This window comes from Dromaius novaehollandiae, chromosome 7, assembly GCF_036370855.1.
Source record: "Dromaius novaehollandiae isolate bDroNov1 chromosome 7, bDroNov1.hap1, whole genome shotgun sequence".
Classification (NCBI taxonomy): Eukaryota; Metazoa; Chordata; class Aves; order Casuariiformes; family Dromaiidae; genus Dromaius; species Dromaius novaehollandiae.
In genome coordinates, this window is record NC_088104.1 from 13,976,874 (window position 1) to 14,002,347 (window position 25,474).

Genomic DNA, 25,474 nt, shown 5'->3' on the forward strand with positions numbered 1-25,474 from the left:
GCTGGTCTGGGTTGTGCATCAGGTTGCCACTTTCAGCAGGGCAGATGATGTCCAAGGCAGAGGACATCTGCAGCCTGGCTGAATGCCTTAGTGTTGGTGGGCAGCCTTGCTGTGATCCACATGGACACGCTCAGAGCTAGTTTAGTTGAGCTAACAGTTAAAATGCAGTTTGTTACATGTTCTTTCAGTGTTGTGCCAATGCTTGCTTCTATGTCATATCTACAGATAATTGTTTGGATGTAGGTATGCTACCTTTCAAAGCTGACTGAGCTTATTTTAAAGCTTGATGCTGTTTGAGAAGGTCTGAAAAAGTTGTCTTTTCCTTCTCCTGCCAGCAAGTCTAGGTTTTCTCCTCAAAGTTAAGCATTTCTTTGTCACTTTGTGTCTATCAAAAATAAACAAGCCATGTTATGAGTATCTTGAGAGCTGAGGTAGAAGACTAGAGCTCTCGATCCATCAGCCTGGGCTGCTTGCTGTTGTCTTGTCCTGCATGTATACCTTATGTGAAGTGATATTTTTTGGGGGGGGTGAGAAATGTATGTGTCTCTGTTTATATTGCCATCTGTATGTTTATGGTGGAGACGTAGGATGGGAGATAAATTTCTGTAATAGATACAGCTGCCTGTATTCTCCTACCTGTTTCCTTTTTTCCTTTTACTATTGTGCCCGCAGCTTGGAATCATCCTCTGAGTGCAGGGTAGCACTGGCATCAGTCCTGAGAAACAACTTCAGATTTGGCCGAGAACTGAGTTGTCGAAAAGTGCTGAGGGAGATTTTCTTTGTGCTCCTCTTAATTATCATTTCTTTCCCATTAACTAGAGACAGATAATTGAACCTTAGCGCTGGAAAGAACATTCTGTAGGAAACAGCCCAGCCCCAGGAAGGGGATGAACTGATGACCTTGTAGAGGTTTTCTAGCTCAAGTTTCTGTGGCTTTTTCATGAGGAAAGAACAGAAAAAGGAGCAAGAGCACTTTGAGACTTTATATTTATTCTCCACTTAAATAAAGGGCATACACATGGAATCTTTTTTCCACAGTGTTGATTGTGTTAAATGGGACTCTCCATTACAAGTAAAGTTACACTGATGTAGGGATAAAGATGTCAGATCTGTAAACAGCAAGGAAAATTGGATGAGAGCGAGAGGGAACTGAAATAACTGTGTAGTCAGACTGCATGGACAGACTCTGTGGTGCGTGCCACTGTGCGCACATCCATCGGGATATAAAGCACCGGGCTGCCACTTGGAAATCCCAGCGATGGAGTTGGGGGGGGCATCTGTCATGCCTGTCGCCGAAAGGGGGATCGCCTTGTCACACAGTAATAACTTGATATAGGACGTGGCGTTTAGGAGACTGAAACTTTTTTCTTTCTAGAGAAAAGAAATTAAAGAAATTACTGTAGAGCAGAAGCAAAGGCTGTAGTGAGAGGTGATATTTTTTTATCCTACTAGCTGATAGCATCGCAGAAAGCAAAGGGGTTTTTTGGATTAATGGTCCTTCACTGTGTTTCCACTCACTGCCTCTCCATCTCAACCAGTCTACTGAAAGATGTTGCTTCTCCCCATAAAACTTTTCTTTTGTATCTTAGTTGAGTATAGCAGCGCTGCTAGTAAGAACAGACAGTGCTTGAGACCGTTGCCTTTGGAAGAAACCTGTTAACACGTCTGGTTTTCTTTGCCTTCCTCCAGGTCGGATCCGTACAAGGAGACAGAGCTCCGGCAGTGCCACAAGTGTCACCTCAACGCCTGCTGACACCCGAGGCCGCAGCCGGGCCAAAGTAGTTTCACAGTCCCAGCGTAAGAAGTGTTTTATTTTTGTGTGTGTGGGGGGATTGTTATTAATATGTTTCTCTTGTGTTGTGGGAGCATTTGGCTGAGAATTGAGCTCACCTCTAAGTAGACTACTACTGGGACGTGTATTAAAAGGAATCCCTACTCAGCAAGCTATCAGCGTATGCTTTTGCTGACAAATGAGGCCCCAAATTTGAGTGCTTAGTTGTCACAGAGTTACTGCTTTTTCACCTGTTGCACAGCAGAATTGCAGATTGCTGTGAAGTATAGGACTAAATAACTTCTGCTGGGTCCCCCGAGATGTCCTCTGTGTCTGTAGCTGACTGTTGTCTCTTGGGTTCTTGCCCTGCCAAACTTCTCTTGCCTATATTATTGTATTTCTGTATGTGTAAAGCGTGAGCTGTGTAAGTTATTGCGTGACTTAGCATCAATTTAAAATAGGACATTACCCCTTTTGTGTAGATATGGGGGAGATAACTGCTGTCTCATTCACATGGCACATCTGTGCTCTCTGGCTTCCTTGCACGGCATCGTTTACCCCTAGGAGCCATACGTATAGTGCCACATATTTGTCATGTGTATCTAGGAATTTTGTCACTCAGACTTTAAAAGGAATCAGGGGCAGGGAGAAACCGCTCATTTCTGAGGACACCTAAGCTTATGGATGAGAAGAGATGGGGCTTGTGGAGAGACCTTTTTGTTCTGAGGACTTGTCTTGCTTCGCACCGTTGTTTAAAAGCCCTCATCTGCTCATGCTGTCATTGCTTTGCGCTGTCATGCTGGAGGGATGGGAATCCAGTTTATAGCATTACATTAGGCTGGGGCAGTTGAAGAGAAAAGTTGTTATATTCAAAATGGGACCAAATGAAAATCTTTATATGGAGGTCATGAAGGAATTTGGACTTTGGTACCCTGATCTACATTCATTCATACAGTTTAGACTGTAAAACTGGTCCGAAATGAGAAATGGCCTTTTTTTCCTGATTTCAGTTTAGTGAAGAATGGTTAGATCAGATGAGAGAACTCTCAATGTAGCTAAAGAACAGTTGAATATCCAAAAGTTACGAACGCTATTTAGAGCTTAATTTTTTTATAGAATTTCTTATGACATGTTAGCTGGTCACATCTGAGGCTGATGCCTTGGTCTGGTTTGAATCCCGAATCCAGCCTAGCCCATCAGATGTGGTCTTTACCTCCTAGACCAAACATTGTATGAAATAAGCTATGAATCAAATATAATATAGTCACAGGACCAGATTCTCTGCCCACACAGTGGGTAACCCTGTTTCAATTTTGCAGACTGGGCTGGGGTATAATTTACAGCAGAATTTGGGTCTACATACTTGGTTGATGTTTCCCTAAGAAGCTGATCAGCCTAAAAACTGTCGGTTGCATCTGTGCATTAACCCACTGCATTCTGCAGAGGCTTTTGGAGTGACATGTTTGTGAAGAAATCTGTCTGCACTGTGTATAACATAAACTGCATGCTGAACGCTGTATTGTCTTGCTGTCTTTTAATCCACTTTTTGCCTGTCCTTTGGTCTGCCCTCATAATCAAGGATCCAGATCAGCTAATCCTGCTGGTGGTAAGAAACATTTTCCCTTTCTTGCTTTCTCACGTTTTCCTTCACATTTTTTTTAACTGCTAAATTTGTAGGTTCCTTCTCTCTTGACATGCTATCAGAGGCTTAAAAAGCATTTTCTTAAAGTTAGAAATCTAAATGTATATGGCAAATGATTTAATAATAATAATTCCTGGTAAACATACATTGTCTATAGAAGCAGGCTTATTACTGTAAGCATTGCAGTGACGTTCCTGCAGCTTAAACCCCAGGTGCTAAATTCTTCTTCCAGTTATTTCAGTGCAGTGTTAACATCCGTGAGATTGCAGCAGTGTAACTGAGAGGAGTATTTGGCTTTTGGGGTGTGAATGTTGTGCGTACTGCTGGCATCTGTCACAAGCATTCTCACCCAGCGCCACATACAGTGTTGGGAGTACATGATTTAATTGCTTCAGATTGCTTTGTGCAAGAAACTGGAAGGGGCAAGTAATTTGAACTAATACCAGTTATGCTGTTGCCCATCAAATTAATAAAATTGCCTATAGTCTTAATTTAAGACAGAAGAAAAGTCTTTGACTCTCACTGGTTGTAACAGTATTCTGGAACTGAATTTTTTTTGAGATTTGTGGGTACTTTTTAGAAAGAGAACAGCATGAATATTAGTTCAGAATGTGAGCTTACCCGAATATGTTTTTGTGGCCTTTTCAAAGTATGCTTTTCCTGACTGTTTTAGCAAATAATTGAGTGTCAGGAATGGTAACATCAGCAGATTTTCACTGTGACTTCTATATACCTAGGGGGGGTGGGGGAAGGCCTTAACTCCATTACTTTTGGTCCTTTGTGATTACCTGTAAACTAGCATTACTTAATTTTCAGTGGAAGCAAGTTATCAAATGAAGAATCATAGCAAAAAAAAAAAAAAAAAAAAGGCGGTAGTGTTCTACTCATATGGAGTTAAGCAGCAGGAGTATTCCAGATAAAAATATCTATTGCAACTGGAATGTAAATATGTAAGTAAATCTTTGTCAGTAGACTGTTTTACAGATAGCATGGCTTAGACGAAATGTAAACTTGCCATGGGCTATTCAAAGAGACAAGAAAAAATAAAGCAGGACTACTACTCAACATGCTAAAAACTGCTTCTCCAGATGAAAAATAACTAAATACTTTAGGTTTAACTGGTCAGAACCAAGTAAACCAGCATCTCTACAAATGTGACAGGGTCTCTTCGTTTACCCTTTAACACGGTGCCCTGCTGCTGTTGAGATACTAATTTTCCTTCACAAAATTTTTGTAGGAAAGTAGTGTCCCCACTGCAGTGTAGTGTGGAGATGCCTGAGCTACCTTGCAGCAGCCTGGCTGTGCTGGAAGCTGGCTTGCTACAGCACAGAGCTCCATGAGGGCCAATGCATCTTGCTGCTTGACGATGTTGAAGTAGCCAGTGAAGTCCCAGCTGCTGCAGCAAGTCAGCTCTTGGTACTGCGGCAAACTCGCACAACGCTAGCTTGGGCATTTCCAGACTGCACTGTCTGCATTGTCTTTACCCTGACTGAGCAACAAGATTAGTGTAAGTAGAATTGTTGATGCATTTATTGTCACCAGGCTTTCCCATCATCTTCTAAAGCCCGTGGGAAATGCTCCAGTTGGTCTTCTGTGAGCTTTGGATCAGACTCTGAAATGTAGCTTATTGTATTCCAAATCTGCTTTCAGAGTATTTGAAACCTTGATTTCCCCCTCCCCTCAAATTTTTCTATATCTTTTTTTTTTATTTTCCTAGCTGGCAGCCGGTCTAGTTCTCCGGGTAAACTGTTAGGAAGCGCCTACGGTGGCCTGAGCGGTGGAGCGTCCAGAGTCCAGCCAGTGCCATCATCGTCAGAAAAACGCAGCAAGATCCCTCGGAGCCAGGGATGCAGTCGAGAGACGAGTCCCAGCAGGATAGGACTAGGTAAGAGCAGCCAGTGCAGCGACACGTTGATCAGCTTACCCAAAGGAAGGTCTTTTCTGTTTACTAGGAAATTAAGTGTTACTGTCACGTTTCTGAGTTCTTCAGCTAGCAAGTTAATGTTTTATCTCAAGAAATGTTCTATTTTTGATTGCAGTTTGTAGGAAAGTAGTTCTAATTTTCCAGGTTGAGTTGTAGTTTCAAAGTAGGCTTGAGAACATCACGGGAAGTCTTCTGTTTGAAATCTGACATGAGCTATGTTGGATCAGGCAGCAAAAAGAATTAAGTGACATGAATAACCCATCATAGCAAAAATACCTCATTTGGTATCAGTGGCTTAGTCCTAAAGGGAGTTGAGTAATTTTTGTAAAGTCAGTTGGGATCAAGGGCCAAGAGCACCGTCTTGAATTATTTCAGAAATTTTGTAGCTTAAATGATTTCCTTCTCTGATCCCAAATATCTTGGAGCCATTTCTCTAGATGACATTTTAGACTTATGCTCTAATTATTCTGTTTCTGATACTCTTGTCTCAGTGACTGTTATGTAAATATTCATAATAGTTTTTATTTACATATTTATCAGCAGGCCTTTTTAATTAGGTGAATAAGCATCATTATATAGAAATAGTTGTTTATCTGAATTGTGGTGTGAAGGTACTCAGTGTGTTCTGTAAATATTGTTTTTAGTTTTGAAATAAAAATAGAAGTGTTTTCAGAAGTTTGACTGAATTTTATATACAGGAAGATGATTTTAAATAATATTACTGAATTATTTTGTACCACTGAAGAATTTACTAGGAGATTGAAATTGATTGAAATCTTAGCCTTAATGTCAATTAAAATTTTAACTATTTAGATGTTGTATTTTAAATTTAAGCTGCCTTTCTATTTAGAGCATGTTAGTTGTTAGTGGAGAGGTATCTCTTATTCATTGTTCAAATATACTGAAATGAATTTAAAGCACCAGAGTGCATATGCTGTGTTGTGATCCATAAAAGATTCCATGTTGTTTGTGATTATTTTTCCAAATGCAAAGTTCTTCTCATGTTTAATCTATTACCTTTGTGTGAATACACTGTGCTTTTCTGTTCATTGCTTTTACAATGTAAAGTGCCTCCCAAGTTTTAGGAATAATTATTCTGCTATCACTCTGCAAAATCATGTTGTTTTCAAAAGGAAACAGTGTGATGGATAGTACTGTCACATATGTTCAAACTGAACATCACATTATGTGCTTTGTTTTGAAACAGTCTTTAGTATTGGAAGGGAATTTGCTTTTTGTAAAACGCTCACTCTTGGGTTGCAAGCTTTCAGGTAGATTATGGGAGCCTTGAAGAATTCCTTTGAAGGTGTAATTTATATCTCATTGCTCTGATGTGCTCCCTGTGAATGCAGTCAGTGCTTGTTCTTTGGGAGTGGGAGAGAAGCCTAAACAGATCTGTTAAATTTTTTTCTGCCTGAGTGGATGACCAAAGCCTCATCTTCTGGGCTCTCATCGGAACAGGAGAGTCTCTGTGTGGTGGCTTTAACGCTCAGTTGCAGAAATTCTGTGTCCTTATTGGATTTTAAAAATGGTAATATTGATTTGGATTGAGATCAGTTTTTGAGCTGTCACCTTTGTAACATTATTCCATTGTATTGATTACTTTAGTATTTACAGTATTTTGTTTTCATTGTGTTGCTTCAATTTCTATTTTTCCTTTTTCTTTTTTTTCTCGTTTTTAGTCATCCATTTCATTAAATAGTCTCCCATTCACCTTTGTCCTAAGATTGTGGGTAGACTTTCAGGCTCTGACCAAAAATTGCTTGAGCGTATGCAGTCCTTTAGGGTTTGTGGGATTATTTATGTATTTGATAATATGCTTGTGTTTAACCCTTGGGCTGAAATGTCTCAAGTCTGTGGGTCATGTTGCAGTGCAGCAGGTGTTGAACAACCTTTAATATCAGGCTGTTAGAAATGGGTGACTTTTGGGTCCTGTTCATGACTCATCCATTTATTTGTTGTGTAGTTTTTGCAGAGGTGACTGAGCTGCAGCAGGACCAGTGTTAAGCGTGCAAGAATAAGCTCAAAGAGAGCACAAGTCCCTGTGTGCACCTGGGCTTTGTGCAAGAACCATCCACTTAAGCTCCTCTGAGGACGAGGGCAATGACAAGCTAACGGAGCCTGTGCATGTAGATGCCCATAAGCATCACTAGCTCGCTGCTAGCTCAGATTGCTGTGCTGGACATGGGTGCTCCATGGAGTAAGCTTTTTTCTGCTTGTTGAAAACCTCGAAGCAGTATGTTGTTTTCCAAGAGGCAGCACAACTATGGCACTTTTGGAATAAGTTTCTGCCTGGCCCCCTATATGGCCCTGGGTTGTGGTGCTTTTTAATTTTAAGCTTGCCTTTGCTGTCTGGTAAATGGAAATTACTAGTGGTGTTACCCAGCTGGGGTAGGAAGAGTGTATACGCTTAATCTCATTTCTTTGGGACCCTTGAAGGACAACTTTTCCTAAAAAGGTAATTGCATTTCCAGTGCATCAAAACATCAAGCTGATGAACTTAATTCTGTTGCATGGGTCAGTAGGGTGTTTGTGTCCTGGCTGGTATTGCAGTGCAAGGATATGCTGAGGGTCAGCCACCTGCTCCTCTCCTGGAGCATGCTGTTAGTGTGGGGATTTAGCTTCAGTAACAGCCCCTGCTGCTGAGTTTGGGAGATAAGAAACCAGATCCTTGGATGCCAGTTGGATTTGAAAAGTTGAGGGATTCAGAGCTAATGTCAGCCTCCAAAATGTGAAGCAGGCACAGCTGGCTATCTGTTCCATGTAGCACTTCTAGGTTGGGATTATGCTATATGTGTTTACTGGAAAGCCGAAGGAAATTTTTGACTTGCCTACTGGGTGCACCCTACTGCAGTTTTGCAATTTGACTGTTTTGGTAGCAATTACAGAATGTAAAATGCTTGCCTTGCTGTAAAGGAAGCAGCTGCTGAATTGAGCTTGGATTCTTAGTCTCCTCTTAGGGTGGGATTTTAATGAACTGCAGGTCTCTTCTACATAGTAGAGTGGTAAACAGGGGAATGAATTGAGCCCTGCTGGTGGTATTTGCATTTATTGGTTTACACAGGTGTATTTGATTAAGGCAGCCTACTGCTGTGTTTATAACTTTGTGAATGATGTGCCTCTCTTGTACCTTTCCATGTGAGATTGGTAAGACTTAGTTGTACAGGATACATCTAGAAAGTTGAGATGTTGTTGTAAATAGCCCGCCCTTGTTCCTCTCCATGGCTTTCAGTCCTGAGCTGGCTGTTGGCATTTGTGTTGAGATCCTAATTTCCCTCCATTACTAGAGCTCCCAAGCTGTCCACTTCATTCTGTCTACTCCTTTTAATTAATTGCTACTCATTTACTTAATTTCTGTCCAACTTCTAGGGATTGGTAACTTAGAAACTGAGTTTAATGGCTGTCTTGTCTGCCTTTGCCTGCACTGCAAAAACAGGAAAGACTTGTCTAAATGACAATAGTCCTGGCCCTTGCTTCTGGCAGTGCTCAAAGAATAATACCCTGAACAGGGGTGGTAATACCCTGATATTTGATCTTCTACACACAACACAGTGGAAGAATTGCGGGGCAGGTGGCTGGGAGTACACACCAAGAGACTTGTCCTTCTGTTCTTTTCAATCCATTCTTTTTTCTTGTTTTTATATCTGTATCCAGTAATGTGCACGTATTCCGTTTGATTGTTGTTTATGAACTACTCGATGTTTGCTTTTGGGTTTTTGTTTGTGAAGTCAATATTGTGCTTCATCTGCTACATTGTCCTGCTAGTCTGTTTTCATGCAGTTGAAGAAATGCATGTTCTTCATGCATTTTCTTTATCATAAAGCATACTATAATCTGTTAGGGAAGGAGAATGTACAGCATGCATCAATTAAAAAAGAAAAAAAAATTTAACCGTTCATGTCTCTCCCTTCCTAAAGAGCTGTTGCTAGTTGTAGTATAGTTGTATGAGGGCAACGATTGATGGATGAGATGCTTAAGAGAAATGACTTCTTGTGCAAACTTGATGTGAAGGCTACCATTATTTACATATAAGCATGAGACCCAAGAATGAGAAGTTTGCTTCTGTAGAGCCCTCAATTCCAGGTAAGTATGCTTGTGTTGAAGTCTTGAGGAGTGTTATGTTCACCTGTGAGCTTTTTCTTGTACAGTCTGAGTTGGGATTACTGTACTTGTGGACCCTAATTTCATCCACTTCATATTATTTAGTCTGTCCTATTTATTTATTATAAGACCATCTTTCCAACTCACTCAGAAGTTTTGGACATTGTGGTGATCTAATCAACTTGGTCAGTGGCTCATCTTGTGTTGTCTGGCATCAAAGTTCAGCCATCAGAACCATTAATTTATCTAAGAGATTTATGAGTTGGGTTTTGCAAAATTGGGAGCAATTTGACAAACTAAGAATCTAGCAGTAGTCTATATTTGAATTTTAAAGCCTAATCATGAAGATTTCTATTTTGTTCTGTACTGTTTGGCTTTAAAGGATACCAGTAAGCCCAGTGTTTAACTGACCATTTAAAAACTAGCATTATGTTCTGGCATGGTTCTTCTAGTGCCTAAAATTCTCCTCTTTGAAAAGAGAGGCTGCATAAGTATTCATAATCCCATTTCTTAATGAGCCCACACTAGCAGTCTAGGGAACTGTTTTTCTTAGCTTGAGTCTAGGCATTAAATCTCTCTTGGCTCATATATAGAACATTATGAGAATATATATATTCTGAAGCATGCAAATGGCACTGATTTTATAAATATAAGGATACTGTTGAAATCTGAGGATGAAGCAGGTTAATGTTATGGGTACATGCCTCTGCTCTCTTGTCATCAAAGCTGATGGCTAGACTTTACTCCGTGCACTGGAAAAAAATCCTAAAAGGCTGTTCCTGAACACTTACTTAAAATTCACTACTGCCTTTTCAAAAAAAAAAAAAAAAAAAAAAAACCTCTTTAATCATTAAATTCTTAAAGATAAACTTGTAACAGTTAGTTGCCATTCTCTGTTACACAGGGAAATGTTATTTTATTCTCTGCTGTGCATAAAGCTTTTAAAATAAATTACTGTAAATGCCTTTGATATCAAAATGACACAATTTGCAGAGGAATAATCCAGTTGCTTTAAATACCTAAATTGCTCATTTTCTAAAAATCTTACTTAATATTCAAATCCTTTATTTTAAGTAGGAAGTTAAATAACCTTCTAAGGCCTAGCTCTGTTTTTTGTGCTTGGGCAAAATTTCAGCTAAAGTCAGTGGGATTGCTTTTTTCTATGAAAGCAGCTTAATCTCCTACCTAGTGCTCTGCATTTGGCCAAACTCAGAGCGTGCATACGGTGAGTGTCTGGGATGCAGCTGATAGGCAGGAGCCTGTTGGGCTCCGGAAAATTGAACACTTGATAGCTGCCAGACCTGAGATAAGAGTCTTGCTGATGTAGGGCTTTTGTCAAAGTAAAGAACATAGTTAAAGGCTCTCCTTAAGTGCGCATGTGTCTCAATGTATGTGCCTATAAAACCGTAAATGTAAGGTTTTAGAAATGTTAGAGGAACAGAAGTTAGATATCTTTTGTTGAAAAACTGAAGCTCTTGCTGCCTTAAAATGCAAACCACTCTGTAACCTGTCTTTCAGGTGGTTAGGAGCTAAGTGCTTTTCCCAGTATCTTTCATTGGGGGGAAAAGAATTCTCTGCAAGTCTGTACAGTACACCTTTTTTTCCTTAAGATACTTGTTCATGATAAAAGTATCATTATAAAAGCCATATCTATGTAAAAATAGCATATTGGTCTTATGGCTACTTTTAAAAATTCTGATCTGATTAAGGGCGCTTCCTCTCCCTTTGAGAAGGGTGTTTATCTTGCAAATAAGGACAAAATCTTCCAGAAAGGTTTCTTTTAGCCTCATCTGATTTGCATGTTCTGTAACAGTAGAGATCCCCTAAATGATTGAAGATCTCCTGCTCTACTTGAATAACAATTTGGATTGCCTGAGAAAAAAGCAGACTGTCAGCCAGACTTCTAACACTGCTGCAATTTCACATCACAAACACAGCCCAGCATGTAGCATCGTTGGTTTGTAAGAGCCTGAGCTGGCTGCTGCAAATGATAATTACTAATGTAATAATTACCGTAACTAACAGAAATGTGACTTGACTTTGAGCTTTCTGTCCTCATTAAACTTGTTCACCTTCTCTGAAACTCTCCATGCTGCATGCTAGCACGGAGCAGTCGCATCCCCCGACCCAGCATGAGTCAGGGGTGCAGCCGCGATACCAGCCGTGAGAGCAGTCGAGATACAAGCCCTGCTCGGGGCTTTCCTCCACTTGGTGAGTACATGTAGGCATTGGAGCTTTAAGGGTCATTTTTTTTTTCCCTTTTTCCTTGTTCTGATTGCCCTTTCAAGGCACTGGCAGGTGGGATGAGCTTGTTTCCTGTCCTCTGTTGGATTCCTGACACACTCCCCCTTTCCAACCCTGTTTCCCTTCTGTTTTCTTCTGCATGCTTCAATTCTGGTTCTCAGCATTTCACTGTTAGGAAAGTAGTTCAGTCTGAACTCCAACAATTTTCAGTTTCATTAAATCAGCTTGTATGGGGCTGCTGTGCTTCACTTTGCAGCTATGATGGAGATTGATGGGAGAGCAAGCCTGTATTTTCTAAGTTGCAGAGGAGTTGTCAGCAGCATCGTAGCCTATTGCTGAGTGACTCCAATTACACACGATCCGATTTTCTTAGAGCTAGGTGCAGTGAAAGTAAATCATTTCTATACTAAATCCTCCAATAAAGAGACCTCTTTTTCTTTAGAGGTTCTGTCAATCATCAATTAACAAGCGGCACGTGCCATTTTGTAGGAATGTCTTTTCAAGAAAGGCTGGGGTTTTAAAGTAGCATCATCATGCAGCTTAAGTGTACAGTACAAATAGAAAATCTCATTACAGCTACCACATGCAGAAGTTTTATCTGCACAGGGCTGAAAACAGGATAGTTAATGTTTCTGATCAAATACCATATCATATATATATATATATATTTTCAACCAAATACATTACTTGTTGTATGAAAGGTTTGTTTGTCATCTCAGACATAATGAAATACAGCTGATCTCCAGGGCCTCTCTGTTTACATTATAATTTCATAGCTGTGCATGTGGTTCAAAGTGAGAAAGAAGCTCTTATAGATTTAATCAAGGCTGAAGAATGTTATTGAAGGATCTTATTTGTCACGCAGTGACAAAATACGGCTGTAGCAAGAAGTGTGCAAGTGGAACATAGCATTTTGGGTTTAATTTTGTAACTTTAATAGACTAGAGAGAAAAAGTTATGAAAAAATATAAACAGGCTAAATTTTCCTATTTGATTTTTGTAGTTGATATATTGTACATTAAATAACCTTTTAAACTAATACAGCTGATGTCATTACTGATTTGGTTATTCATCTCAGCTTCAGGTGTTATCAGTGGAGAGACTCTTGTTGTCTTTGTATCCATTTTGAAATCATTGGCAAAATCCCCATTGATTTCAGTGGAGCCGAGTGGAATCTTCACGCTAATATTAGAAAGGCTTTAGGATTAAACTTCATCAGTGTAGCACAGAGCTACAAAATAACCTATTTGCTTTATCTAGAAAATCTCAGTTTTTGGTGAGAAATGGGAGGAGGAGATCAGCTTAGTGTTTAGAACTTGGCTTCTAGCTCTTTAAGAAAGATAGCATGTTTATTAAATGAGCTCACTTGATACCAGAGGCTGAAAATGATAGTAAATATGTAACCATAGTTTGTTTTTTATAGTTACCTGTCTAGCTTCAATACAGGATAAGGTTGTTTTCTCTAACCAAAGTGTTTAAGCATGCTGGGTTTCAGGAGAAACTGCTCAGTGTTCTGTGTTGTTGTGCTGTTTCTTTTACTTTAGTGAAAATGCATTAATTGAAACACCTTCCTGAGCCCTGTTCTGAATGATAAATACAGTCTAACAGATTCATAGTCAGTGTGAATTTGGTGCACCACCATTGAATCTGCCTTGTATGTTGAGTATAAAGCTTAAGTTACAAATATCTATTACAGTGCTCGTTAAAAATTTCATTTTGGAAGGGAGGGGAATTGCAATTTAACTGATGATATTTAATAACCTGAAGCTTATTTCATCTCTGAAAATATTCTTATTAAAGTCATTGAGGGGAAGTGAGAGTGTAAGGTGGGGAAGAAGTATCAGCATAATAGTAACCCAGTATAGTTGTGATCATTTTGTCTGTTTTTTTGTATTTTCATTGGAATGCTGTAAACTGGAACATGTCCATGAGCTTCTAAATAATTCTGTAGTTCATCTGAAAGAAATGTATCTTTAGCAATTCAAACCAAAACAGTATGACTATTAGAGTATTTTTAGAATCAAACTAATTATATTAATGCTAAGATAATATATGATGTATATACAAGATAATCTTACTGTACATAGTCTATTTTTGCTCATAAAGGTTAACTCATGTATTAGTGAACTATATTTAAGCTAGTTTTATGTAAATGACAATTCTTGCACTTAACAGCATTATAGTCAGTGTCACCACTGACACCCTGACCTTGCAAATCTGCTCTGCTTGCTTTCAAGCCTGTCAGTGAGACTGTATGGTGTGCATGTCTGTGCACCAAAAAACTTGCTTCCTAAGTTAGGAAGTGCCAGTAAAGAGGCACTCTCTATGCTCAGCCTCCTTGCAGAGATGTGCTTTTTTATTATTTATTTATTTATTTATTTTTTAATTACTGTTTCTTCTTGGACCCTGATCTTGCAGTGACATCCACAGGGGCCCAGCGGCCAGCTTGGGAGAAAGCAATCACAAGATCAGAGTCTTAGTTGTGAGGCTCAGTCAGTAATCCTCTGTTGATCCTGCAAATCTTTCATGAGCTACTCATGGTGTCAGTGGGACTTTTCTCTTGACTAAATGCATGTGTTTTCTGTACTGAAAGACCACATTACATATTCTATATAGCTTATAGCCAAGCTCTCCCTATTGGGAGAAAATACAGTTTTCATTTTTCTGTTTTTGCTGTTTTCTATTTTGTAATATTAGTATCTGCTTCTGAATGTTTTGTGTAAAACAGAAGACTTCAAATTTTTGTATTGCACACATGTATGCATAATTAATGAAGTTTACTTGTATCAGAAGGTGATTTGGGTTTATTTTTCATTTTCCTGTCAGTACTAGTAAAGATGGTAAAGCAACAAGGTGTTCAGTGAATCTATGATGATGAATTGCTCGTGTTAGCAATGAGAGCTTTTGGGGCCAGTTACTGAGAGTTAGGTGAGCATGTTATTGCTAGAAACAGGAAGGACCTCTTTAGAAAAAAAAATGATTTTTTGTAGTTCTGAAATGACCAGACCAGCTTTCCATTTGCTTCCATAAACAACTCGCCTTTATGCTGGATCCAAGACGTAAAAACCTCCTCTCCAAAGGCATTTTGCAATTTAGGTAGTGCTGACAATTGGGAATTGAAGTGGGAGCTAAATTTGGCTTCAGCTTTTCTGCTACGGTGTATGCTCTGTTGCTATTAACAATTTGTGTTTATGAGCATATGGCGTAATTCTAGATATATGTATGTATGTGCATATTCAGATTAATATCTGTGTGCATATGTATGTATTTAGATCCCAGAAACATGTATGTAATATTTCTTAAAGCAAGAGACTTTGGTAGCAACAGAAACAATAGTGTCTATGTGTGTTTAAAAAGAAAAAATTCAAAAGGCCACCTGTATGCAGCGGTTGGCTGACGTCCCTGTATGACTCCTTGCACTCTTTCCACATTTGTGGTAACTCATTCTCTTTGTTAACATTGTTTTTTGTGCATAGGCTAGAGTGTTGTGAAAAATACCTGCAAGCACAATTTCTAAGCATTCATCTTGGCTTCACTTTGGGGTTTAGATCGAACACATCTAAATCCTGCTCTGTAGTTACGTGCTCCACGTTCTCATGATGGCCGCCTTCCAGATCTGTGGTTCTGGAACGTGACTGACGCGCACTGATTTTTCTTTTTCTTTTTGTGCTGAACTGCACCGAGTTCGGGACAGTTACAAATGAGTTTTCTCATGCATCGTGTTTACGGTCGTGGGGGAAGCGGGGAAGCTACGGATGGAGATGTCACTGTGGGGCTTGCACTGTATCTGTTATGCATTCATATACAGCATCATTCCCCTGTCACTATAAAACACGTATACTGGTAGTGGTCATGTGCATCCCCTTTGGATTGTGGCATTTTCTGTCTTGGGTTAAATGTGTGTTAATCCTGTGGGTGTTGCCATTCCTTTTACTTGCAGCTTCTCGACGTCATTCCAGGTCCACTAGTGCTCTCTCCACTGCTGATTCTGTTGGGCAGTCAGGTGAACAAGTGCTAACTGCATGAATCTGCTTCTTATACGTCGTCTTGTTTTACACCATTTTAACATTTGCCGTCACATGCATCAGCCAGCACTTAAGCATGTGCTTCTCACCGCTGTGGGGCTTCTTGTTCTGTTTGTTCAACGTGGCTTTTAGTTTTGAATTTCGTTTGTTGAATGTTTTTAATTTTATGTATTTTAGGAATATTGTGAGCAGTGTTTAAACAAAGGGTGATCCAGGGCTTTCTCAGTTCTCCTGCAAAGTGGATCAGTTGTGCAGCACGAATGATGCAGAGTACTTGCAGCTTCTATTGGTGTTTCCTCCTTAGCAGTGTAGTGGTTCCTGGTGCCTAGGACTGGGTCCCCGTGGGTCTGATCCCACTTGTTGCCAGGTATCCTGGATTCCTGCCTCTGTTAATGAAAGTGCTGTGCAGGATCCTGTCCAAAATGCAGAAGAGCAGCAAAAATTAAACACCTAATGACCTTTCAAAATGAACTTCAGGGCATAACGTTTGCCGACATCCTTTGTATAATTCTGAAGGCCTTGTCCAAAGCGTATGGAAGTTGGGAAAACGATTCCCTTAATTTTGCTGAGCTTTAAACCAGGAGATTAATGCTTAGATGTAATGAGAAAAATCTGCACATTCTAATTGTCGTCTTCCCCAGCCCTGTGTTGAATTTCTCAGTTGCTGAGTACCTGCAACTCCCTTTGAAATCAGAATATTACACTGGGAGTCTTGAGAAATGAATGAGGGCTTCTAGGCTTTAAGTCCATAGAAATTTAACTTAGAAGGCAGCAAAGATGATGTAGAAAATGAATGAGGGCTCCAGCATTTGCTCAGAGGCTAAAATCTCATAAGGAATGAGTGATATTGAAAGTTATTTAACTATTCCCCCTTCAGGTAGGGAGTGAAAAATGTTCTGTTTCTCTCAAGTCTAGTTAAATGGCTGTTGCTTAACTAAAATGCTCAAAATGCTTCCCTTATGAAGTGACTCTGCAGAAATGACCCAGCTGATTTGACTATCTTTGGCATTTTAAAAGCAACAATTTGAATTTGAAGTATTTTAAAAAAAAATAAGATTTAAAAAAAAATTATAATGCAGATCTAAGCTTAAGCTTTGTGTTTCCCTTCAGTTTGCTATGAAATTTATTACGTGCTTGGCTCCAGTGATTTGGTACAAAGCCTAATTATATCACATGCGGTCATCTTTGTCCTAAAGAAGGCCCAAACTTCACTAAAAATAGCAAAATTGAGCCAAAAATGTTAGTTGGGGTTTTTCCCTGGGTATGTACAAGCATAATGACTCTAGTCAGGAAGACAAGGAAATGTGGCCAGAGCACACTGGGCTCTCCTTAGTCCTTGCCAGTGGTGTTGGGCTTGCTTACAGTAGTTATTCCTGGAGCCAAATGTTTTCCCAGCACCAAATTGCAGCTCTGCCTGGGCCTCTTTTAAGATGCATGCCCATCTAATTTCTGCACTTGGGTGCAAGAACTGTGTCTGGGGGAGAAGCCTGGAGTGACTTGTATTACTTTTCTCGGTGATCTTTAAAGCTGTATTTGAAAAGATTCCTGTGATAGCCACAGAGAGAGATATAAGCCAGCATGCCACGTTATACTTACCCAAATTTGTTTAAAAAAAGCTCCCTTATGTTTCTTTATGCTGGGTATTTAAACTGATCTACAACTGAATTACTTTCATTCTGTTGTTCATTAAAACAAGAGAAACTATCTTCCCTTTTCTAATGTAATATTAAATTAACACAAAGGCAGATGATGGTATGTAGTATTTTATGATACTATGTTATTTCAAAGTTATAACACCAATTTCTGATCTCAGTAACACTTGAATAATGTCACTAACTTAGCTGGGTTTAAATGTAAATCTGAGACCAGAACTTGTCTCAACACTTACACTTGTACTGTACCAGTTATCATTTGCACTTAGGAAAAAATCCGTGTCTTCTGTACACCTTTGTAGCATGTATCTCCATAACTTGTGTCCGCAGTTTTGATCTGACCTAATGCAATATCATCTCCTCTGTGCTTCTATTAAGGGTGTACAGATCTTTCCATTTTAGGGATGAAGTGCTGTTTCAGCTAAATATTTATAATTGTCCAACTGAGTGCATTAAAAAAGGGGATAGTAATAACGCATACAACTTTTTATTTCTTTGTGAACTGTCATGATTTGATTACTTTTTGGCAGTAGTTCTCAGAAGTTGTGAGGTTTTTCTTTGTTTTCTTTTTTTTGTTGTTTTTGTTTCCCCCCTCCCCATGTAATGTGTTTTGTAGAAAATGTGCTTTTGTTGTAAATTGGAAATGTCTGGTCTGGTTACATATCTGAAGAATAGTAAGTTTTGATAAGTAACACTTCTCTTCTGACAAATGCTAGTCTTCAGTTTTTCCCTCTTAATAAAATACTTTAGTTAAAAAACAAACAAACCTCCCCTATTTTCCCCTCAGTAGCTTAATCCTTGCTCTGACTTGGGTAATGCTTTGAAATAGGACAGTATTTGGGCAAACTTCAATCTCTGATTTAAATTATGCATGTCAATGTGAGCTAAATGCCTAAGAGGGTTTTCAGTGAAGTAGGCTTAAAAAAACCCCTTTTATTCTAAGTACAGTTTTTCCTCTAAAAATGTATACATTAAACTACTGAATATAGTATTTGACCTCAGTTTTGTGGAAATCCATGATGCAGGTGCATATTTTAAAAAAACAGTATTTTTCATTCATAAAATTAAATACAGATGAACTAAGAAGAGACCTGGGTGACTTGACCCCTCTCTTTTGCTGCTTGATCACCACATCCAATATGGATGAGCTGAAGGTCTCTTAAATAGGTTTATTCAGCTTATGCACTGCTGAAGTTGCTGGCAAAGCTCCTAGTGGCACCCATGGGTGCAGGTGCAGGGAGATAGTGCTGGGTTGTCAGGCTCTCCTGAGCAAAGGTGGGCCCACATTGAAACAAAAACTAATGCCCTCTGGGGCTCAGAATGGTTTGGAAGGCCAAAACCAGTCTCTTTCTGGTTTGAAACTGGAGCCAGGACCCCAGTGCACTACATTTGATCTACTCCTCATCTAGAAAAATTGCTGCCAGAGCTTGGCCCATGGTACTCAACTTGCCGAATCTGTTTTCCTGCTAGTGCTGATTTTATGAACTTGGCTTTTGCCCAAGGAAACTCATTTCAGTAACTTTTTGGCAGAGTTGGGGCAAATTATAAAGCAAGTCAATTAATATCAGGAAAGTAAATGGCATTTTGGACCCAACCCTGTTGTTTTGATGTCATTCAGAGCTTTGCCATCAAATTCGAGGGCAGAAAGATGATACCGTTTGATCAAAAAATACCCGTTTTTATTTATCATATAGCTTGTAAGCTGTGTTTCAGTCCACTGTACATTTAAAATGCTTCTAAAAACTGTAGTAAAACGAAAATTGGAACCACTTTACAAGCAAATAATAAACATTCTGATTTTTATTCTTTGGGGCGTAGGATGATACTCTGCTGGTTAATCAAGCCTTGAAACATAAAATAGGCTAATCTTTGTTTCTAATCTCACATCTTTGAGAGAGAGCTGCAGGATGGGTCGGCGCTCGAGTGTGAGCATGTTCTGACACTGTGGGCATGAGTCTGTCTCTCTGAAGTTAATGCAAATTTTACTGCTGATTTCTGAGAGTGCCAGATTGTGGCCTGCATATCTGCCTCTGACATTAAAATCAAAATTTGAAATAGCTTCTATTTAAAAAGAGAAACTCAAAATAAATACCCTTCTTCCCAGCTTAAAAAGAAAAAAAAAAAAAGATGTCCTGAGGATCCAAAATTGTCTCTGGGGCCCAACAGACAACAGTAGTTTATTTCTTACTCTAATGGCAACCTCTCTAGAGCTGTGGATAAAAGGGGCTTTAATGAAAAAGCGCTGAGAGTTCCCAGAAGCTTTGGGGAGTCCGGCTCAGACACCTGATTAGGATTCCAGGGGAATGTGAATTTGCTTAACAGTCCCTTTCACTGTCTTTTGTGCAGACCGGTTTGGGCTCGGACAGCCAGGCAGGATGCCTGCTTCCGTGAATGCCATGCGAGTCCTGAGCACAAGCACAGATCTGGAGGCTGCCGTGGCCGATGCACTGGTAAGAGGGAAAAATGCAAAATGCTTCCGACCCCGGAAAGTGGCTTAAAGTTACCTGTACGTACGTTCTCCTCTTTCTTAATAGCTTTGTTCTAATTGTGCCGGTGTCTGATGCTGCATCGTTAGTTCAGTTAACATTTGTTATTTTGTGTTTGGGGCATATTGGCAGCAACGTTTGTCTCTTTATTCTGCGCGAGCTCTCCGCGGTTGTTATCAAACAGACCGACGTGGCTGGGCACTAGAGCTGTGGGATGGGTTGAATCTGCTGTTGGTCTTTCGCCGGGCTGTCAGAGGCTGCACGCGGCAGCGTGAGGGACCTCCATCAGTTCCATTAAACGGCATGAGGATTTCGTCAGAAAAAACATCCTCTGTTCTCTGTTAGTGTCTGTTCCTGATCAGGTCTTCAGAAGAACTGAGGATTTCCCCAATTTCTATCCTGTGTTATTTGTACCTGGCTGGATATTTGGATCAGCTCTTAGCTTGGCTTGCCTCTAGTTGGTCCCATCTCATGCAGTTAGACTGAAATGCATTGTTTAGTGTGCTGCTAGTATTTTTGAAATGTTAGGTGCATTTCCAGTTAAATTCATTGTCACTTTTCAATTTTTTTGTACTACATAATCTTACTGTACTATAAAAATCTCTTGGGCAGAATCCAGAAAGTATCTTCTGCTCTGCAGAAGATAAGTATCAGCACAGGCCTTTGCATTTACCTTGGGATTTGGGCTTGGGGGTATAGAGGCAAGAGCAATTGTTCTACAGCTTTATCTGGGTCGCAGCGTACCCCGTGTTTTCTCCAGCTCTTGCCCTGAGCTGTTGGAACAAGGAGGGGATTTCCTGATGTATCTGAGGCAGAGATCTCCTTTTTCTTTATTAAGAATGACCCGTGTCCCCAGAGAGTTTGTGATGGACTTTTTTCCCCCGTTTCCCAGTTCACTGTAAGGACAACTAACATCATTTGCCTTTGTATTTGGTTATCATCCAGCTTGTGTCACCTCCATATCTAGAGTGTCATTAAAATACTCCTAGAGAAGTGGGGTTTTTAATCTACTTTCCATAGAAACATAAAGGTAGTTGTGAATAATAGAGAAACAGGACAGTAGAAAATAGTTGGTGGTGTTGAATTTATTGGCCTAAATAAGTTTTCGTGAGCCAGATCCAGTGGCTTACGAATCAATCAGCCCTCAGCTGCTCAGATTTGCCACCAAAGCAGTTCATGGTGTAACCGTAGGTAATGGGCTGCGAGTGTAAATGAAATCGGGCTGTATGCCTGAAGGTGGGCTGTTGCTGATACTGGTTATTGAGGGAGAGAGTCACAGTGTTTGCTGATCCCTTGAGATCTGTTTGGCTGTGACTTAGTCTTCAGCTAGACTTTGGGAGTTCCCTTTAATTGTTCCACTCTTTTTAACTGAACACCCTGGAACGTTAAATGGTAGTGCTGTTACCTAGTTTGATCAGTCTGAATTTCTATGGCTTTAAGGGGGGGGGGGGGGGGCGGCAACTTCATCTTGTTGTCCCCTTCTTTCCCACCGCCCTGTTTTACCCTTTTTTCTTAGTTGTCTTCTCACAGTGGTAATTTACAGGCTTGGTTCAGGCTCCCTTTGGAAGGGCAGTGCGATGCCAGCTTTTATCCAGCAGCCTTGTATTCAGACGGGTATTCTCTGCCACATAATACAAAATGAAAAGAACTTCTCCAAAGATGGCTTCAGCCAAGTACTCAAGTTTAAACAAAACCCAGCAGGTCATTTTGCGACCTCTGCTCTGTGTGTACAATTCCCATTGGAGCCACTACTATTTGAGGGCTGGATTTGGCCTAAAAACATGCTGCCTGTGCTGGGAATCAGTGCTCAGATCTGTCAGAAGAGCTCAAAGGCTGTTGGAAACTTTGGTATTAACGGCTTTAATTCAGGGGTGCCAGCCAGGTGACCTTGAAGTTAAGCTTCAAAAAGCAGTTTAGTGCAAGAACTGTAGGTTGAAAGAGACCTTGGTTAAGTGAAGTTGGTTAAACGTGCTGTGCTGTAGATAGCAGTTTCCTGACATCAGAGCTTCTTTCCAAGACTCTAAAGTCACTGATAATGTGTGTGTGTTGGAGGGTGGAAGGGGAGGGAAATGATTACCAAGACTTTGTATCTTCCAGAGCAATATTTTTGAAAAGTAAAGCAGAGAGGAGATGTATCTAGATCTGTCATCAGGACCTTGCTAACAATCTCACTTTCAGTCTCTCTAATAGAAATTGTGCCTAGGCTAGGGTATGCAAACAGTGCAGCAATTAGAAAATAAAGCCAGGCGTTATTATACCCACTTTTATTTTGCATAAACTGTGTTTTTTTTGTTGTTTTTTTGAGTTTGCTAAGACGCATTTGCTATACGTTTTTGTTGCAAAAACAAACCCTACATAAGCTTCTGACATAATTCTCTATGCTTTTTCCCACCCTTCAATATTTTCCTGCCTACAGCTGTTAGGAGACTCCAGGAGCAAGGTACTAGTGCTTTCTTGACTTTTTATTTCTATTTTCCAACTTGCCCTGCCCTGTTGCTATCCCCCATGATACTGCACTTGAGTTGATTTCTATGCTTCAATCCTGCAGTCCTAGTGGAAGCAAAACTCTGCTGGCTTGACAAGTCCAAGAACTGCAGGACTGACACTGAGGAAGGAATGCTGTAGGGAACACTTAAGAATATAGGCAATTTTTTCTGATACATTGTATTATCAGCTATTCTATTAAGGTTCACTTAAGAGTTTACTCCATAGTACACAGTTTGGCTTACCATCATCATTATTGTTCTAGTATCTCTTCTGTTAGGGTCAGGGTTGTCAAAGCAGCACCTGTGGGAATTAGGTCCTCTAATACCATGCTATGCACATAAGTGGGATTTGAGTACTCAGTTCCCTTAGCCTCTGGAAAAATTCTAGTCCAAACTAACAGAAATCGTTCTCTTATGTATCCCAGTGAAAATCTAGTCACTTCATTAGCAGTAACAAAGCAACTGTGCATGCCAGCACAGTCCTTCAGCTCTTTCTTCCTTATCTTTTTTATTTTTTCTTGAAATGAAAGTTGTATTGTCACAGTGTCTGTAACTGAGGTATTGCCCATTTTTTTTAAACAATAAAGCAACATATGATCTCATTATCTGTCGCTCATTCCATTGGGCATAAGTATCTTGCTTATATGCTGGGGGGCAGGCCCCTTAGTCACTCGAGTATTTTCATTGAAGTCAATGGGATCTGTCTTGCTCTAATGGGTAAGGTAAGCAGGCAGTTCTTGCTGATGTCCTTAACACACTTAAAGTCACTATAACAATAGCATTAGTCTTGCTTTTTTACTGATTACAGATAGAGCATTTTTCTTTTGGCATTGATGTAAGTATATATGATTTACTAAGTTGGGTTTCCCCTCTTCCAGAAAAAGCCTGTGAGAAGAAGATATGAACCCTATGGGATGTACTCCGATGATGACGCTAATAGTGACGCATCAAGCGCTTGCTCCGAGCGCTCCTATGGCTCCAGGAACGGGGGCATTCCACACTACCTGCGACAGACTGAAGATGTAGCAGAGGTCTTGAACCACTGTGCCAGCTCCAACTGGTCTGAAAGAAAAGAGGGGCTCATAGGTCTTCAGAACTTACTGAAAAGCCAGCGGACACTGAGGTGACCTTCCTAGCTTTGTAGTTTTGGTCATTCATGGGGGCTGACTTCTGACTATAGTCACTAATTTTTACTTGCCTTATGCAAACAAATGGTACCTCTCACAGCCTTGAAGGCTCTGTCTCCACAATGTAGGGCTTTATTTAATTAGTAGAAAAATTTCTGCTATGGCAGCAGTATCACTTCTGTTAAATTTGTAGTAGTGATGCAGACAGAACCCAATCAAGAACGCTTGCTTCTCTGAGCCTTTCTCTGTCTCCTCAAGTCCTCTGATGGTAGGTGCTTGTGGCAGCACAGTGAGATTTTTCTCAATGATGGTAATGTAAATGCATTCAGAGGGCGGTACCATTTTTACATATAGCCTATATTTAAGCCGTCATTAAAATTCTTTTTTTCTCCAGTAACGTATTTGGTGAAGCAAACACTCACTGCATTTATTCTAAAACTGCTCAAGGTGTGTGTGCTTCAAAGATAAGATCAAATGATGCTCTTTGTGTAGTATTAGGTATACTTTGATTCTTTATGAAGGTAGTCTTAGGTATAATTACTTGTGGCTCTTTGTGAACACATCAGGTATAGTTATTTGTAACTCTTTAAAAATCCTATAGGAGAAATTTGAGTCTTCTAAAAGTGTAGTTTATAATGCGGAAGGAAATTTCTCAAGGCAATGAAGTAGGTGTACCACCTCTGAAACTTTGTTTATGGTAGGAGAGACAGACCTTTTCCCCTTGTTGAAAGCCAAATAAACCCTTCAAATACCTTTGGCATGTGACACATTAAAACAGATCTTAGAATTACCCAGTAGTTGTGTGGGAACTTCGTATGGCCACAGGTCATGGTAACTGAAGTCATCTGACTCTCAGGCAATGGGCTTTTCACCCTTGGTTTATGGTGAAGTGTTTTTGGCAACAAGCTATTTATCTTTCGGCTCCTTTGGAGGTAACATTCACAAATCGCTGCAGCATTTTATTTTCCTGTTATAAATATTATGAACTTAAATTATGGCTAAGTTTATAAGTGGCTGTTGTATGGTTAGCAATCTGCCTACTTGGATTTGTGTAACTATTTTCATTTTAAAAGATCTTCTCATTTGCTGAAAACTTTTGATGCTTCTTGTTATCAGGGAGAATGAAAATCGCTGGAGATCAGGGCTGGAAAGGTTATTTTCTTCCTGTCATAAAAAAGCACTTCACATGATGTGACGCAGCCCTTAAGTGGGAAGTCCTACAAGTTTTAAATATGATCGTTAAAGCCCCTAGATCACAGAGGTGCCTTTTCATGTGGTCTACTTATGAGTATTTTAAAAGATACTTCCCACAGGAATGCTTTCTTTTCCTTTTTTTAACCAACTGTTGGGAAAAACTCTATTGGCACCTCCTTATGCTTACATGGAAATATTGGGTGAAGCTTTGCTACAAAGGTGTGTGAGGATTATAGCAACCAAAGTTTCATATGATATTGCTGATATTTCCAAGGGAGGAAGTGCTGAGAAGATCAGGTGATGGACTGTTTAGCCAGATCAGTAGCTGTTAGCAGAAATGCCAGCAGAAAAAAGCTGCTGTTTTCATTCCTGCTGGTTGCAGTATTTGAACTGTATGGCTGTTGCTAGTTCCTCAAGCTAGCAAGTTTTCTTGGCTTTGATTCTAGATTAACCCATCCCGGAATCTACACTGTCTTAATGTTAAGCCCCTGCAGAGTTACTTTTCTAATTTGGTACTCTTTTTAGTTTTCTGGATTATATTTCTTTTTGGTTTGCTTATCTGCTTCCACCTTTGTTTAGGGTTGATCTGGTGCTTCTTCTGATGATTAGATTCTATCATCCTGTGTGTTCCCACGGTATCATGTAGAACATCATCAAGGTTATTAGTCTAAGGGGCAAGTCTTTTTTCTTCTAATTAAACCCAGCATCTTCTGTTGTGGTATAACAAGTTGAATAGCAGGCGGCGATGTGGCTAGGTTTTCTTTAGTCTTCTGAAGTAAAAGAGGTCCGATCCTATATTAGTTGGGAATTATATATCCAGAA

General features: G+C 39.9%; 1 protein-coding gene across 1 annotated transcript in view; it reads left to right on the top strand.

Annotated features, from left to right (window-relative positions):
• Nucleotides 1–25,474, top strand: part of CLASP1 (cytoplasmic linker associated protein 1) — a 196,169-nt gene that overhangs the window by 117,080 nt on the left and 53,615 nt on the right. The window contains exons 20-27 of the mRNA XM_026118450.2: nucleotides 1,690–1,797; nucleotides 3,351–3,377; nucleotides 5,131–5,298; nucleotides 11,542–11,649; nucleotides 15,623–15,685; nucleotides 19,706–19,809; nucleotides 22,262–22,285; nucleotides 23,210–23,454. Coding sequence (XP_025974235.1) covers nucleotides 1,690–1,797; nucleotides 3,351–3,377; nucleotides 5,131–5,298; nucleotides 11,542–11,649; nucleotides 15,623–15,685; nucleotides 19,706–19,809; nucleotides 22,262–22,285; nucleotides 23,210–23,454 — 847 coding nt within the window. The remainder of the gene's footprint in view (nucleotides 1–1,689; nucleotides 1,798–3,350; nucleotides 3,378–5,130; nucleotides 5,299–11,541; nucleotides 11,650–15,622; nucleotides 15,686–19,705; nucleotides 19,810–22,261; nucleotides 22,286–23,209; nucleotides 23,455–25,474) is intronic.